General features: G+C 40.3%; 1 protein-coding gene across 2 annotated transcripts in view; it reads right to left on the bottom strand.

Moving 5' to 3' along the window:
• The window catches only part of CTNND2 (catenin delta 2), a 1,061,406-nt gene that overhangs the window by 388,248 nt on the left and 657,494 nt on the right, over positions 1-15,664 (bottom strand). For both annotated transcript variants that reach the window (XM_043887623.1, XM_043887624.1), the window contains exon 9: positions 11,650-11,905. In XM_043887623.1, the coding sequence (XP_043743558.1) occupies positions 11,650-11,905 (256 nt within the window). The remainder of the gene's footprint in view (positions 1-11,649; positions 11,906-15,664) is intronic.

Raw genomic sequence — 15,664 nt, 5'->3', positions numbered from 1 at the left:
TTTTGAAAGCTCCATTTTTGTCCTCAATTACATGTTCAAAGTCAGATGGTGAAAAAAAGAGACTTAAGATATTCAGAAAAATATTAAAACTGGTTTGCTTGTGAAATGACCAAAGGGGATTTCAGATTTTCCATTGCAATGGGATAAACAGGGAGGCTATGAGGATGGTTTGATTGAGGTTGGTTTTCCATAGTTACCAGGTTTCCCTGGTGACTCAGATGGCAAAGAATCTGCCTGCAATGTGGGAGACCCGGCCTCCATTTCTGGGTTGGAAAGATCCCCTGGATAAGGAAATAGCAACCCATTCCAGTATTCTTGCAGGCAGAATTCCATGGACAGAGAATCCTGAAGGGCTACAGTCCGTAGGGTCAGAAAGAGTCAAACACACTTAATAACTAACATTCAGTTGCACTTTCCACAGTTACAGCAGCATACGTTGAATAATAAAGGGAATTAATTTCTTTAAGATGGTTAAGGTGTCTAAGAAGAATTTTTCTAAGAAGATTTCAAAAGGTTGAGCTTAACTATGTGAATGCTGATTAAACATAACACATAGACAGCCAGCCAGGAGGTGCTTCCCGATATTCTCATAGCTACTGGGATGAACTGAAATTTCTGTAAGGAAAACAAATCTTGAGTTCCTCTAGTTTTGTGAATTTATATTTCACATGGACTTGAAGAATGGAACACATTCAAAATGACTTTTTCTAAAGTGGGAAAACAAAAGCAAAACACAAGGGTTGGGAAAGCAGACTGATGGATAAACAGACAAGAAGCAAAATCAATACATCATTACTGGGTGTCTGTTGTTCCATTAATAATCATGCATTTGTATAAGTTTTGCAAAGCTTATCTCTGGGTAAATGTGAGCAGAGCTAATTAGCAAATAGATTACATATATATTTTGTTGTTTAGTCACTAAATCCAACTCTTTTGTGACTCCGTGGACTGTATCCTGCCAGGTTCCTTTGTCCATGGAATTCTCCAGGCAGTGGGTGGTTGCCATGCCCTCCTGCAGGGGATTTTCCCAAGCCAGGGATCAAACCTGTGTCTCCTGCATTGGCAGGTGGATTCTTTACTGATAAACCGTCATTGAAGCCCTATGTACACACACAAGTACATGTATGTGTATATATACACACAATCTATGCATTTGTATACACATAATCTATGTGGCATATATGTAGATGCCATTTTCCTTAACAAAACCAAATCTAGGACTGTCAAGGTTCCCCCTATAGGAAGATAGTCCTTTATGAATTAACCAAGTGAGCCAGAAGTCACCCTGAATTTCCTTGGTTTCTCTTTTTTCTCCTTCCCACTTGTGGGAACTAACCTTAGGGGAAGAGGGATGCTGCGGTCCATTTTTATAATCTTATTCATTACCAGACTCAAAGAACTTTCCTTTGATTCCTTCTGAAGCACAAACCCTTCTTTTGATTCCTTCAAACCTCCTCCTAGAGTCCTAAAAAGTACCAAATGGAAAGTGAAAGGGGAGCACTCAGACAGGAAATAAAGGCAGTGACCCCCAAAGAGAGCACTGGGATTTAGAAGCATCCATTCTGGGTATGTCAGGCTCTCTAACTCCCCATGAGATTCAGGGGGAAAAGGCTTTCTCATTTCCAGGTTCTCAGCTTGTTTCTAAGGGGCACCATTTTTCATATTCACACTCCTTTGGGGCTCAAATAAACTGATTTCTTTCACAGTGATGATGGAGAGAGATTTACTTCTTCTTTTTCACCTGCAGCTTAGCTTTCTGCTTCATCCTAAGTGATTGGCAAAGGGATGACTTCATCTGCAAGACCCTACCCTCTCTTCAACATGTGAGAAGTCGCTTCAGTTGTGTCTGACTCTTTGAGACCCCATGGACCACAGCCTGCCAGGCTCCTCTGTCCATGGGATTCTCCAGGAAAGGATACTGGAGTGGGCTGAGGTTTCCTCCTCCAGGGGATCTTCCTAGGCCCGATCTCTTCTGTCTCCTGCAGTGGGAGGCGGGTTCTTTACCAAGAGCGCCACCTGTTCGGCTCAGCTCAGTCGTGGCCGACTCGTTGTCACCCCGTGGACTGCAGCACATCAGGCCTCCCTGTCCATCACCAACTCCTGGAGCTTGCTCAAACTCATGCCCACCGAGTTGGTGATGCCATCCAATCATCTCACCCTCTGTTGTCCCCTTCTCCTCCTGCCTTCAATCTTTCCCAGCATCAGGGGAAGTCCCCCTTTTAGCATAAGAATATCTAAATCCAGTAGGTAACACAGGAACCTGCTTATCAGTGAAAAAACAGATTAACCTCGAAGCAGGGAGTAACATGAATTACAAACTCAAGTCATACACTGAGAGTATAGTAAAATCATTGCAAACTAATTATTTGTTTTACTTAGGAATTCAATAGGACATCCCTTAAACATCAGTTATCCTTATTTTGATGTCATCATTGTACTTATCATTACAGGGGACCTTAAAATTAAGACTAAAGATGCTTGACATTTCATAGAGTTCTGACTTCTAGGGAGCCAAGGTCCTCTGATGCTGGATGGTATCAGCAGAGCTCCTCTCTCCTATAAACCTATTTGGTAAAGATTTCATGGTAATTTAACTATTGAATGCAACTTTCCAGTTCTTCTGAATCAGGAAAGTGAAACTGTTAGTCGCTCAGTCATGTCCAACTCCTGTGACCCGATAGACTACAGCCTGCCAGTCTACTCTGCCCCAGGGAATTCTCCAGGCAAGAATACTGAAGTGGGTTGCCATGCCCTCCTCCAGGGGATCTTCTGAACTCAGGGCTCGAACCTGGGTCTCCTGCACCGTGGGCAAACTGTTTACCATCTGAGCCACCAGGGAAGCCCATTGAATCGGAGGAAAAATACTATCTCAGTTCCTGGGACAGGGAGTGAGAGTAGCTGGTTTTAAGCAGAGGGGTTAAAGGCAAGTTCTGGAAAGTCTGCATCAGGATATACGATGGACACGCAGGTAAAACATTAGATACACAGGTTAAGTGAGCAAAGGCAAACAGTCCTATCTTTATAACGGAGACCAAACCTAGGACCACCATGGCCACTTCCAGAGAGGGTAAGCAGGGGAGAAGGAATTCTACTGGCAGGAGAGGGAGGGTGCACAGTAGTTTTTGCTCTTGTGGTGGGTTCCAGAGAGCCTGGACTTGGCTTTTTGCCCCAAATGAGGCAGGGAAGTCCAGAATGCACACGGCCCACCTTACAGGGACTTGGGTTTCTCAGGCTCTTCTGCGCCGCTGGGGGCTTTGCTAGTGGATGGGGATCCTGAGGAGGCTGTTGGACCAGGTGTGAGCTACAGGCTCACCTACTGAACAGAGGGTAGAGCCTGTTTTACCAAAAGCACATGGACTGAGGGGAAGAACTGGCAGGCTGTCAAGAGGAAAGTCTGCAAATCCGAAAAACACAAAACAGAGATTTCTACTGTCACAACTGCTGAGGATCAGCTAATGATTCATTAACCAGCTAGTTAGGACCCCAGGTAGAGTGACTCATTAGCTTTGACTACCTCTGATCCATCACTCTTACTTCTGGGATGCGGTCGAGGTCTCTGTGCCAGAACCCACTCTGGTACAAATGAGGTGGGGGGTGTCGATTAGAAATGAGTTGTTCTTCTAGAAATGCAATCGTTCACTCCTACTAGTGATGCTGAAGACAGAAGGCAAAATGAGTAATCTGGGCTCCCGGAAAATCAATACGCGCACAGACAAGTATTGTGTGTAAACTGTACTTTCCTTTTAACTGATAAAAAGAATCCTGAAAAGGAGGCTTTTGCAAAACAAACAAAATCCTTTCTGCAGGGACATCTTCTCTTCCATCTTCTGATTGTGTGTCCCGGCCAGGAGGGCCCAGGTCTCAGTATGCCCTCCCTCCTTGCCCCCTCACTGGCCTCTGCTCCCACCTCACTAGGTCCCTTCTCTCCCCTGGCCCCTTAGCAGGGCATCCCCCAGGATCTGCCCCTTGGTCTTTCCCACCAGACAGCTCACGGCCTCTCTGCCTTCATCACTTTCTCCAAGTCCCTGACTCCCGAGGGCCACTCTCAGCTCTAACCTCGGTGCCCCTGATGGCAGGAACCGAGGTGTCAGCAGAGAGGCCCTGGTGGTAACAATGGGCCCTTCCCCAAGCCAGGAAATGTCCCAAAGACCTCCAGGTATTAACATATTTCACCTTACAACTTTATCAGGAAGGTGCTTGTACAATTTCTCTTTTAAATACATGGACACCGAGGGCAGGGCAGGTGAACATCACACCTGGAATCATGACTGGCTAAGAGTCCTTTCCCCCATGTATTGGATGCCCTTTATAACCCAGACCTCTACTCCTCCCGTGGGAGGGGAGAGCATGCAGGGCTGCCCAAGATCACCGCCTGGGGTCAGAGGGGAGAATGTGTGAATCTCTACTTAACCGACATAACCAAACAAAACAGCAGTTCAGAACGATCATATTTCCTCTACACACTGGTGCTGGCCTCTCACCCGGCCCACATTTCAGATGACGGTGTCTTTTTTACTGGAAGTCACAACATGCCAAGAATGACAGTGCCTGGAATTAAATGCAGCCATGGAATTAAAAGATGCTTGCTGCTTAGAAGAAAAGCTATGACAAACCTAGACAGCATATTGAAAAGCAACAAAGGTCCGCATAGTCAAAGCTATGGTTCTTCCAGTAGTCATGTGAGAGCTGGACCATAAAGAAGGCTGAATGCTGAAGAATTGATGCTTTTCAACTGTGGTGCTGGAGAAGACTCTTGACAATTCCTTAGATAGCAAGGAGATCAAACCAGGCAGTCATAAAGGAAATCAACCCTGAATATTTATTTGCAGGACTGATGCTGAAGATGAAGCTCCGATACTGTGGCCACATAGTGCAAATAGCCAACTCACTGGCAAAGAACACGGATGCCGGAGTTTGCTCAGATTCCTGCCCATTGAGTCGGTGATGCTGTCTAACCATTTATCTATAGTTTTTTGTAGCAATCCTTCCTAAGGACCACTTGACTTCACACTCCAGGGCGTCTGGCTCTAGGTGAGTGATCATACCATCGTGGTTATCCCGGTCATTAAGACCTTTTCTGTATGGTTCTTCTGTGTATTTTTGCTACCTCTTCTTAATCTCTTTTGCTTCTGTTTGGCCCTTACCATTTCTGTCCTTTATCATGCCTGTCCTTGCATGAAATGTTCCCTTGACATCTCCAACCTTTTGAGGAGATCTCTGGTCTTTCCCATTCTATTGCTTTCCTCTAATTCTTTGCATCGTTCATTTAAGAAGGCCTTCTTATCTCTCCTTGCTATTCTCTGGAACTCTGCATTCAGTCTGGCATATCTTTCCCTTTCTCCTTGCCTTTCACTTCTTTCCTCAGCTATCTGTAAAGCTGCCTCGGACAACCATTTTGCCTTCTTGCATTTCTTTTTCTTTGGAATGGTTTTGGTTACTGCCTCCTGCATGATATTAACAACTTCTATCCATAGTTATTCAGGCACTCTATCGACCAGATCTAATTCCTTGACTCTATTGTTACTTCCCCTGTATAATCATAAGGGATTTTATTTAGGTCATAGAGTAATTGCCCTTCTACTCTTTCCCAGTTGCATACTGGACATCTTCCAACCTGGGGGGCTTATCTTCCCATGTCATATCTTTTTGTCTTTTCATACTGGTCATGAACCATCCCCTTCATGAATCACAGCCTTGTTGTTGTGAAGGGGCTTGCATAACTCAGTGAAGCTATGAGCCACCAGGGAAACCACAACTTAGATTTTCCTAGTGATATTTATGGGGCTTCCCAGGTGACTTAGCTGTGAAGTATCCACCTGCCAAAGTAGAAGACGCAGGTTTGATCCCTGGATTGGGAAAGTCCCCTGGAGAAGGCAATAGCAACCTACTCCAATACTCTTGCCTGGGAAATCCCATGGACAGAGGAGTCTGGTGGGTTGTAGTCCATGGGGTCAGAAAAGAGTTGGACATGACTTAGCGACTAAACAATGATATCTATAAGCAGTATTTCTTAATAATATCTACTAATATAACATCCAATAATAATTTTAGTAAGACACTAGATAATTCTTTAAAAGTTCATAGTTTTAGATTATTGGTCAAATACTGTGGCTTGAAGCAAAACATGGAGAGCAAGTGTGACAGAGCCAACTGAAAGTACAGTTGCTAATTTGGGCTCAAATTCAGCACTAAGGATGTGTCTCTGTATTTATTTATCTGTTACAATGAATAACAAAAAGAATATAGAGTTTCACTGTGAATCATGTTTGCAAAATGTTAGATTCCTTCATCATGTTTGAAAAACTGCTTTTGAGATGGTGTACATCAAGGATTACAATACCCTGAAACAGGATTAATCAAACTTGATTAAAAGATGCTATTCATGATGCAGCCTACACATTAAGCTATGTCAGTAAATGTATTGGCCATAACTTTTCTTCTTTCATGGACAAGAATATTTGTAACACCATCAGTATACCAGGTACATGAGTTTTGCTTTTCTTCTGGTTATTTGATCAATCACACTTCAAAATAAAGATGCTATGAATGATCACTCCCAATGTTACTGAGTCCTTTCAGTTCATTTTAAGATTTATATGACCTACATGTTTAAAAACAACATGTATTAAACTCAATATTTGGCATAGTACCAACAACATAGTAGCTGTGATGATACTTAAGAAACTCACATTTTATGGAAGATAATGTGCAATTAACAAATAGTTCTCAGCATAGGCTGCTATGAAGTAAATATTATATAAAAACTTTTTTCAAAGTGATTGCTGACTTAAGGAAATCAAATTCTATCACCTCTTTGTATAAACGTTTTTTGTGCATTTTTTGTTGGAATATATGAGAGCAGTTAAAAGTGGAAAGTCCAAAGTTTTGCCCCGATCTATATGATTCAGCTAAGCAAGCTCAAAAAAGCCAACCATTTAGAATGAATCCTTTCATATTCTATGACTTAAAAAAATTCTTTTAAAAATTCAAAATGAATATACATATATAATTTCATATATATATATATAAACTGAATCACTTTGTTGAACAACTGAAACTAACATAACATTGTAAATTAACTATATTTGAATTAAAAAAAATAAAATAGCCTAAATATATACATACACACAAGTCATCAAAACACCAAAAGGAAAAAAAAAAGATAGGAAGCTTCTGGTTTCAAGTCTAATGACTGAATTGGGGTTATCTTGATTTCAAATACTTATTTTGAAATAGATGGTTTGCTTCAGAATTCCTCATTGAAACTCGTTAATAGAAAAAAGACACTGTTTTGCAATAAGATGAATAAGTCATATATTAGAAAAGGATGAGAAAGAAAACAAAGCAAAGACCACACATGCCATAAGCAATTATCAGACGGACCAGACCTATTTAGACAATTTGTATCATTACCTTCATTCCTTCATTCACTCCTTCACATAGCAAACTGGTGCTTTCCCTCATCCTCCAAGAAAATCATAAAAGATGGTATGCAATTTCCATTTCCTTTTTATAAATATAAATGTCCATGTAAATATGTGCCAAAGAGTGTGGAGTCTGGCCTGCATATACATGGGTCAATTTTTCCAATTCTCCACTTATTTAAGGCACAAAATATGCGGGTATCAGTTTCCTCCCACAAAGGAGAATTACATCAGAGATGTAAGGAAAAGTGCTTTGAGAATTGTAATGTGCTCTAAAAATATGTTTGCAATGGTAAAGAGGCTTACATGGTTGGCTATTTCATAATACATAAAAAACTTTAACACACTCTCTCCAAAAATGTATGTATAAAAGTTAGAAAGAAGCCTAAAAGCTGGAAAAGTTTAAATCATAAATTATAATGCTGAGACACACTACTCTGAACCCCAGACATGAGATATTGGTTCTAGTAACACTTAGGAAGGACCAAAGTTCATTCTTCAAAAGAAGATGCAAAAATGCTATCATACAAGAAGCATTAGATTGTGGACTACAATTTCAGACTTGGGATGTCTCAATTAAATCTGAACACTCTGACCATTCCTTTATTAAAAAAAAAAACTCTACAAGAAAGGCATTATTGTATTTTATATACTCATTTCACATGATGCCAGGTTATTAGTTCTCTTTACATGAAGCCATAATAATTCAATTCTGGTTCTAGATCTGGTTCTGTTTCTTTTGCTTGTATCTGATCTTAGGATGGTGGTACAATATTTTTTTTCAGAATTGACATCTATTTAAAGCCAATGCTTGTAAGCCAGAAAGGTAAAGACCAATACAGTATACTAACGCATATATATGGAATTTAGAAAGATGGTAACGATAACCCTATATGCAAAACTGAAAAAGAGACACAGATGTACAGAACAGACTTTTGGACTCTGTGGGAGAAGGCGAGGGTGGGATGTTTAGAGAGAACAGCATTGAAACATGTATATTATCAAGGGTGAAACAGATCACCAGCCCAGGTTGGATGCATGAGACAGGTGCTTGGGGCTGGTGCACTGGGAAGACCCAGAGGGATTGGTGGAGAGGGAGGTGGGAGGGGGGATCGGGATGGGGAGTACATGTAAATCCATGGCTGATTCATGTCAATGTATGGCAAAAACCACTACAATATTGTAAAGTAATTAGCCTCCAACTAATAAAAATAAATGGAAAAAAAAAATAAAGCCAATGCTTAACGTTCTTTTTTTAATTTTTAAATGGAAGATAATTGCTTTACAATGTTGTGTTGGTTTCTGCCATACAACAATGCTGATCAGCCATATACATGTATTATATATATATTCCCTGTCTCCTGAGCCTCCATCCCAAGCCCCATATCCCACCCCTCCAGGTCATCAGAGAACACCAGGCTAGGTCCCCATGCTATACAGAAGCTTCCCACCAGCTCCTTTACACATGGGAGTGTATATATATGTCAATGCTACTTTCTCAAATCATCCCACTACCTCCTCCCCTCACTGTGTCCACCAAGTCTGCTTTCTGCGTCTGCATCCCTATTCCTGCCCTGCAAACAGGTTCATCAGTACCATTTTCTAGATTGCGTGTGTGTGTGTGTGCTAAGTCAATTCAATTGTATCTGACTCTCTGTGACCCTATGGACTGCTGCCCACCACAGTTCTCTGTCCGTGGGGATTCTCCATGCACGAATACTGGAGTGGCTTGCCAGGCCCTTCTCTAAGGGATCTTCCCAACCTGGCAACCAAAACCACATGTCTTACGTTTCCTGCATCACAGGCAGGTTCTTTACCACAGTGCCACCTGGGAAGGCCCCTAGATTCCTCATGTACGTGTGCGTGTTAGTTGCTCAGTCATGTCCTACTCTTTGTGACCCCATGAAGTATACAGCCCGCCAGGCTCCTCTGTCCATGGAATTCTCCAGGCAAGAGTACCAGAGTGGGTTGCCATTCCCCTCTCCAGGGGATCTTCTCAACCCAGGGATCGAACCCAGGACTCCTGCACTGGAGGCAGAATCTTTACCATATGAGCCCCCAGGGAAGCCTAGATTCCACACATACGAGTTAGTACACAATATTTGCTTTTCTTTCTGGCATTAGCATTCTTAAAAATAACATAGTAAACTTGCAATTCATATAACACTGATTTGCCTATAGATTTACACCTGCAAAGGATGCGTGCCCAATATACTCTTATTCACTCTCATTTCTTACAGGTATTTCTCTTTCTTGGTTTACAGTGCACACTCATTAAATATATGTCACAAAATCCATAACTTGAAAAGAGGATAGTCTGATGATGATATGCTGAAAGAAGAAAAAAGGCTATAAAAGTGATAGCAACATAAAATGAAAAGGATATGTCATTTAATAAAAGTATAACACATTTAATACACAGTATGCAATAAAGAAGCTAAGTTGTAGTGAGAGAAACATAAATTTGGACTCCTATTAGGCCAAATTCCCCTAATATGAAAATTTAAAAACCTCTTCACTGAAGATTATATACTTATCTTCAATTTATATTTTAAATGTTAAATAAAGCACTGCCAATTCAATTATGTATTTTCCTGTTTAGCATTTCCTAAAGAGTGTGCTACTGTTCTATTTCTACATGTTTTCAATAACATATTTAGAAAGAATATTTAAAAATAGAGAGCTTTGGAGAAGGGATAGATTGGGAGTTTTGGGTTAGCAGATGCAAACTATTATATACAGGATGGATAAACAGCAAGTTCCTATTATATGGCATAGAGAACTATAGTCAATATACTGTGATAAACCACGATGGAAAAGAATATAAAGAAAGTTTACATACATAGGTATAATTGAATCACTTTGCTATACAGCAGAAACTAACATATTGTAAATGAATTATATCCCAGTAGAGCAAAATTTAAAACTAAATAAATAGAGGGTGTTGTGTTATGTGAAAAGCATTCTACCCCCACTCACCAAGAATACCAAAGGATTTAGGGAAAATTTTCAGACAAAGACGATAGAGATCCTTGTTTCGACTGAAAGCCTAGAGGAACAGGATGCTGAATAAAATGCAAATATAATAATTTTTCTTATTTCTAGTAGCTAACGGTGAACACTTACTATAATCCCCCTTTACAATGGAGGTTTTACCACATACAATATTTAACATAAGCCCTCCAAGTAGGCTTGAATTGTGCTAAAGAAGCTCTCTTAAAGAATACCATAAAATGGTCCCATTCTGCCTTTTATGTATGTAGAGGTGATTTCTTTTTACAAAAGAATCTATGCAAACCCCTCAATACAGTACACTTGCATTGTGTGCTCTATCAGAGAAAATACCCGAAAATTCCTTGAGATGAATTTTAAGTATACCACCAGAATCAAGTCACATGCCTGCTATAAAGACATACCAGGAACCTGACATATCTATAGTATTCACAGATGCAGATATATATTTATGGGACTCTGTCTGCATAAATCAAATGCCTATGAATAAAACATCATTTAACTCTACAGGAATTCAATTCCTATTTCAGAAGTAGAGCATCACTAAAGCCTTGGCCACTGTTGAAACAAGAAAGCAAAAAAACAAAAAAACAAAAAACCATTTCTCAATAATAACAACTTCTTGAATACATTATATTCAAATTTTTAATCAATGTCGAAAACAACTTCAGCCTAATGTTTATTTTCAGACACAAAAATGAAGGTAACAAAGGTTTTCTAAATTTCCAATTTTTAGTGTAACCTGGTAAAAATGTCCAATTTTTAGTGTAAACTGTATACCACTCTCCACTCATGAATGGAAATATGCAAGGTGACAAAGCGTGCTTCTCCTGAGACAAGAAAATATGTAGACTACAGTGTCTGACGTCAAACGATACAACCTCCCATCCTCTGTTTCTACTGCATCACAGAAAGCTGTTCCAGATCTCACAACTAGCTGAAACCCTCAAGCATCTACAAATGTTCCAATCAAAAGATCGTCTTTGCTACTGAACCACAGAAGGTACTAGGGATCCATGACCAACACCCATATTCCAAGTCAAACAGAAGATGATGAAAGTCAACCAAAGTCAACCCTTTCAGACTCCGCCAGAGACATGGCTGCAATCAAGTGATGCAAAACGAAAAAAACAAAAACAATCATGCAGTCACAAGGTCTGGTTGGAAAACCTCTTTAGCAGCGATGGGGGGAGAGGAAAAGGTTGGTACCCACCTGGGATCTTTCTGAATGCTGTCGATGGATGGGGACCTGGCCAAGGTGCCTTCCGGGGGAAGGGCAGGGCCGGATTTGCTGTACGGAGACTCGACGGAAGGACAGTACTGCAGCTGTCGGTAGGGATCCGCGTAGCTGGAGGCCGGGCCGGCGGCATAGCTGGCCCTCTGGAAGGTGGCTGCGGCGGCGCTCTGCGGGCCGTGCTGGCTGCCTGTGCGCTGCAAGGGGACGGAGTCGACACCGGGGGAGGACGGGGCTAGGGCAGGAAAGTAGGGACAGAGTAAAAAATTGAGGACCTGCTCACAGAAACGGTTCACCAGGTCTAGGCAGGGGGGAGATTACACACATAAAAAAAAAAAACAACACAACAACAAGGGTTTGAAAGAATTAACAAAATTGTTACATTTGAACTAACACATCCAATGTTATCCACTACAATGACAATTAGCACGCTATTCCGTTGGCCCAAAACTTCGTTGGTGTTTTCCCATTCCAGCTTAGGGAAGAACCTGAACGAACTTTCTGGCCAACCCACTATTTCAGGAATAACCCTTTCATCTCTAGGACCAAAATGCCTCTATGATGTGTTTCCTGCTTCCTGACTTCCAAGAAGAGGTTTGCTCATCTGACACGTAAACTCTGTATGGAGCGAAAACCGAGAAGAAATGGAAGGGGTATTTTCTAAGGACTCGTGGGCAGTGAGTTCTTCATTGTTCCCACTGAGAAAATTCAGGCAGTGTTCATTCAGGGGATGGTAGATTAATTTCATTAAGGGTGTGAAACATATTTAGTAATGTGGTTAATTTTTCCCAAATAAAAGAAAACAAGGAAAGTCGAGGGGGCGTGTATCCGTGGGGTGGAGGCGGAGGGGCCTATAATTAGTGCTAGAGCATTAAATGCAGGGCTAGACAGTTCTTGTAAAGTCCAACACCCACAGGATTTTTACATGTCTCTTTTTCAACTCGAGCTGTCATACTAACAAATACACTTGGTGAAGGGTAGGCATGCCAGAGGCGATGAAGACCCACCCGACTGCAACACAGACAAAATAAGGTGCTGACTTGGCTTTTCCAGAAGTATTTGCATCTCTTCAATAACCCCTAAATTGTCGGAAGAAGATCTGACGCCAGTTACTAAAATCGGTTTGACTATTTCCAAGCTGAATTTCAGCTTTCTGTTTCCTTCCTGGGTTCTCTGGAGTCTGTTTCCTATCATTATTTTTATCTGGTTCTCAAAAATACTTGACATCTAAGATTTAGGTGACCTATACAATGAAAATAGCATCTTCCATATTAATAGAATGTGATTTGTTAATAACTGTTTGATCATTATCCATGATTAATATTAGGTGGCACCTTTACTTTCTAGCTCAGAATGAACATATACACACTACTATATATAAAATAGATAACAAAAAAGGACCTACTCTACAGCACAGGAAACTCTACTCAATATTTTACAATAAGCTATATGGGAAAAGAAACTGGAAAAAAGACAAATATATATATTTATATATATATATATATATATGAGACTGAACCACTTTGGTGTACACCTGAAACTAACACAGCATTGTAAATTAGCTATATTTCATAAAAAATATATCCTGTGTCTTGATATGACCATTTATAACATGCAAGCTCTACACGGAATTAGATTCCAATTATCAATCACATCCTACAACTCAAGACTTTTTGAGCACTACCCAGTGAATGGTGATAAAACTTATTCTCTCTCACATTAGAAGACATATTCAAAATCAAATACAAAAGAAATAAAACAATACTAGTTTAATATTAAAGGAAGTTAAGGATTTCATGTCAAAATGATAAAAAAAAGTTGCAAAGTGAACTGGAGAAATATATTCTAATAAGAGAACTGATTTTAATTAAGAGGTCAGGGCTTCTCATTTTCAATGACCTTTTAAAACTTAATCTTATAATAACCAAAATCAGGAGACCAGGTACCATGACACGGTGAAAACGAGAAAAATATTTAAGAAAACTTTCTAAACTAAAAGTGTGTATGCTCCCAAAAGAGTCGGGTTTTGAAATGACAAGGGTTGCCTTGATGGATTAAGTTTCAAAGCCATTAGATTAGACTAATAAAAAATTAAGTTCACAACCAGAAAATCTGTCTTATGTCTTTATGCAGTTTCTGGAGCATTTATATTTTTTCCAAAATTTTGCAAGCATGTCTAATTAAAATTCACATTTTAATATTTATGAACAATGTGCTATATGTCATGGGAACAGGGATTTAAAATTCAGGCCAGGCATAACCATGCTCTTGGAAGAACAAATGCCCAGAGGTAAACAAAGTTTCATTTTCTAGATGAGTTGTGAAAAGCCAGTCAGCAAATTAAAGGCAAAAGGGAAAACTAACAATAACCTGACATTTTTTCAGATAAATACAATTTTTTCTTTCAGGAACTAAATATCTATATTAAACCTTCCTAAAAAGGGTTACTAATATCAGAAAAATCATTTTCTATACAAAATTATTTGTTACTAATACCTTGAAATACAGTGGTTAACAGGAAGGGAAGGCAAAATGGCAAGGATGACAATTTAAGGCTGAAACATAAAATGTAAAAAAAAAAAGAGAGAAAAAGGCTGAAACATGACAAAACACTACTGTTAAAAAATGATAACACAAGTTAAAAAAAAAAAAAACTCTCAGAGGAATGAATGAATTTTAAAAGAATAGGGAATTCTCTAGCGATCCAGTGGTTAAGACTCCATATTCTCAATTCAGGGGGAACAGTTCAGTCCCTGGCTGGGGAACTAAGATCACGTAAGCTGCAAGGGAGACTGGACCAAAGGTGAAAGCAGAGTGTGAAAGGCCATTAATAGAGCAGAAAAAAGACGACAACGTCTCACGTAAGAGGAGAAAAGGTGAAGGGCAGTTTATGAATGTTGTTAGGCTCAGATATATATTCTACACTGGCATTGGCCTTGTGGGGAGGAAATGTCAGGGAACTCCACATTCAGAGCTTGGCTTCGGAAGCTAACAATCAGGGCCACATCTGGGCTTTCCAGTCAATCATTTGTATCTGGCAACTAACTGAGTTCTCAAAGCTCCAGTTTCCTGACTGTTAAGTGAAGAGAAGACAAGGGCCCAAGGGGATGACTGCTTGTTTTAAAGGCAAGAAAAGCTATTAATGCCTAGTAAGTGCAAAGCAACCTGATGTGAAGAGCTGACTCATTGCAAAAGACCCTGATGCTGGGAAAGACTGAGGGCGGGAGAGGAAGGGGACAACAGAGGATGAGATGGTTGGGTGGCATCACTGACTCAATGGACATGAGTTTGAGCAAGCTCCGTCGGGGAGATAGTGGAGGACAGGGGAGCTTGGCATGCTGCAGTCTATGCGGTGGCAAAGAGTCAGACACGACTCATGGACTAAGCAACAACAACAATTATTATTACTACTATTTAATAATGTTTAAATCAGTTCATCTTAGGAAAGAGATTGGATATAACACATGGAGTAACAAGTCTTTGCCTGATATAAAGTGTGGATATCAGACTTTATAACTCCTAGAAGTGTTTAACTAGTGTGCACTCTTATTTCCTCCAACAACCCAATACTAGAATAAATTGCCAACATCTGTTGGATCATCGAAAAGGCAAGAGAGTTCCAGAAAAACATCTACTTCTGCTTTACTGACTATGCCAAAGCCTTTGACTGTGTGGACCACAACAAACTCTGGAAAATTCTTAAAGAGATGGGAATACCAGACCACCTGAGCTGCCTCTTGAGAAATCTGTATGCAGGTCAGGAAGCAACAGTTAGAACTAGACATGGAACAACAGAGTGGTTCCAAATAGGGAAAGGAGTACGTCAAGGCTGTATATTGTCACCCTGCTTATTTAACTTAATATGCAGAGTACATCATGAGAAACGCTGAGCTGGAGGAAGCACAAGCTGGAATCAAGAGTGCTGGGAGAAATATCCAATAACCTCAGATATGCACATGACATCATCCTTATGGCAGAAAGTGAAGAACTAAAG

Source organism: Cervus elaphus, chromosome 25 (assembly GCF_910594005.1).
Source record: "Cervus elaphus chromosome 25, mCerEla1.1, whole genome shotgun sequence".
NCBI classification, from domain to species: domain Eukaryota; kingdom Metazoa; phylum Chordata; class Mammalia; order Artiodactyla; family Cervidae; genus Cervus; species Cervus elaphus.
The sequence above is the reverse complement of the archived record's forward strand: the minus strand, read 5'-3'. Positions and strand labels throughout refer to the sequence as shown.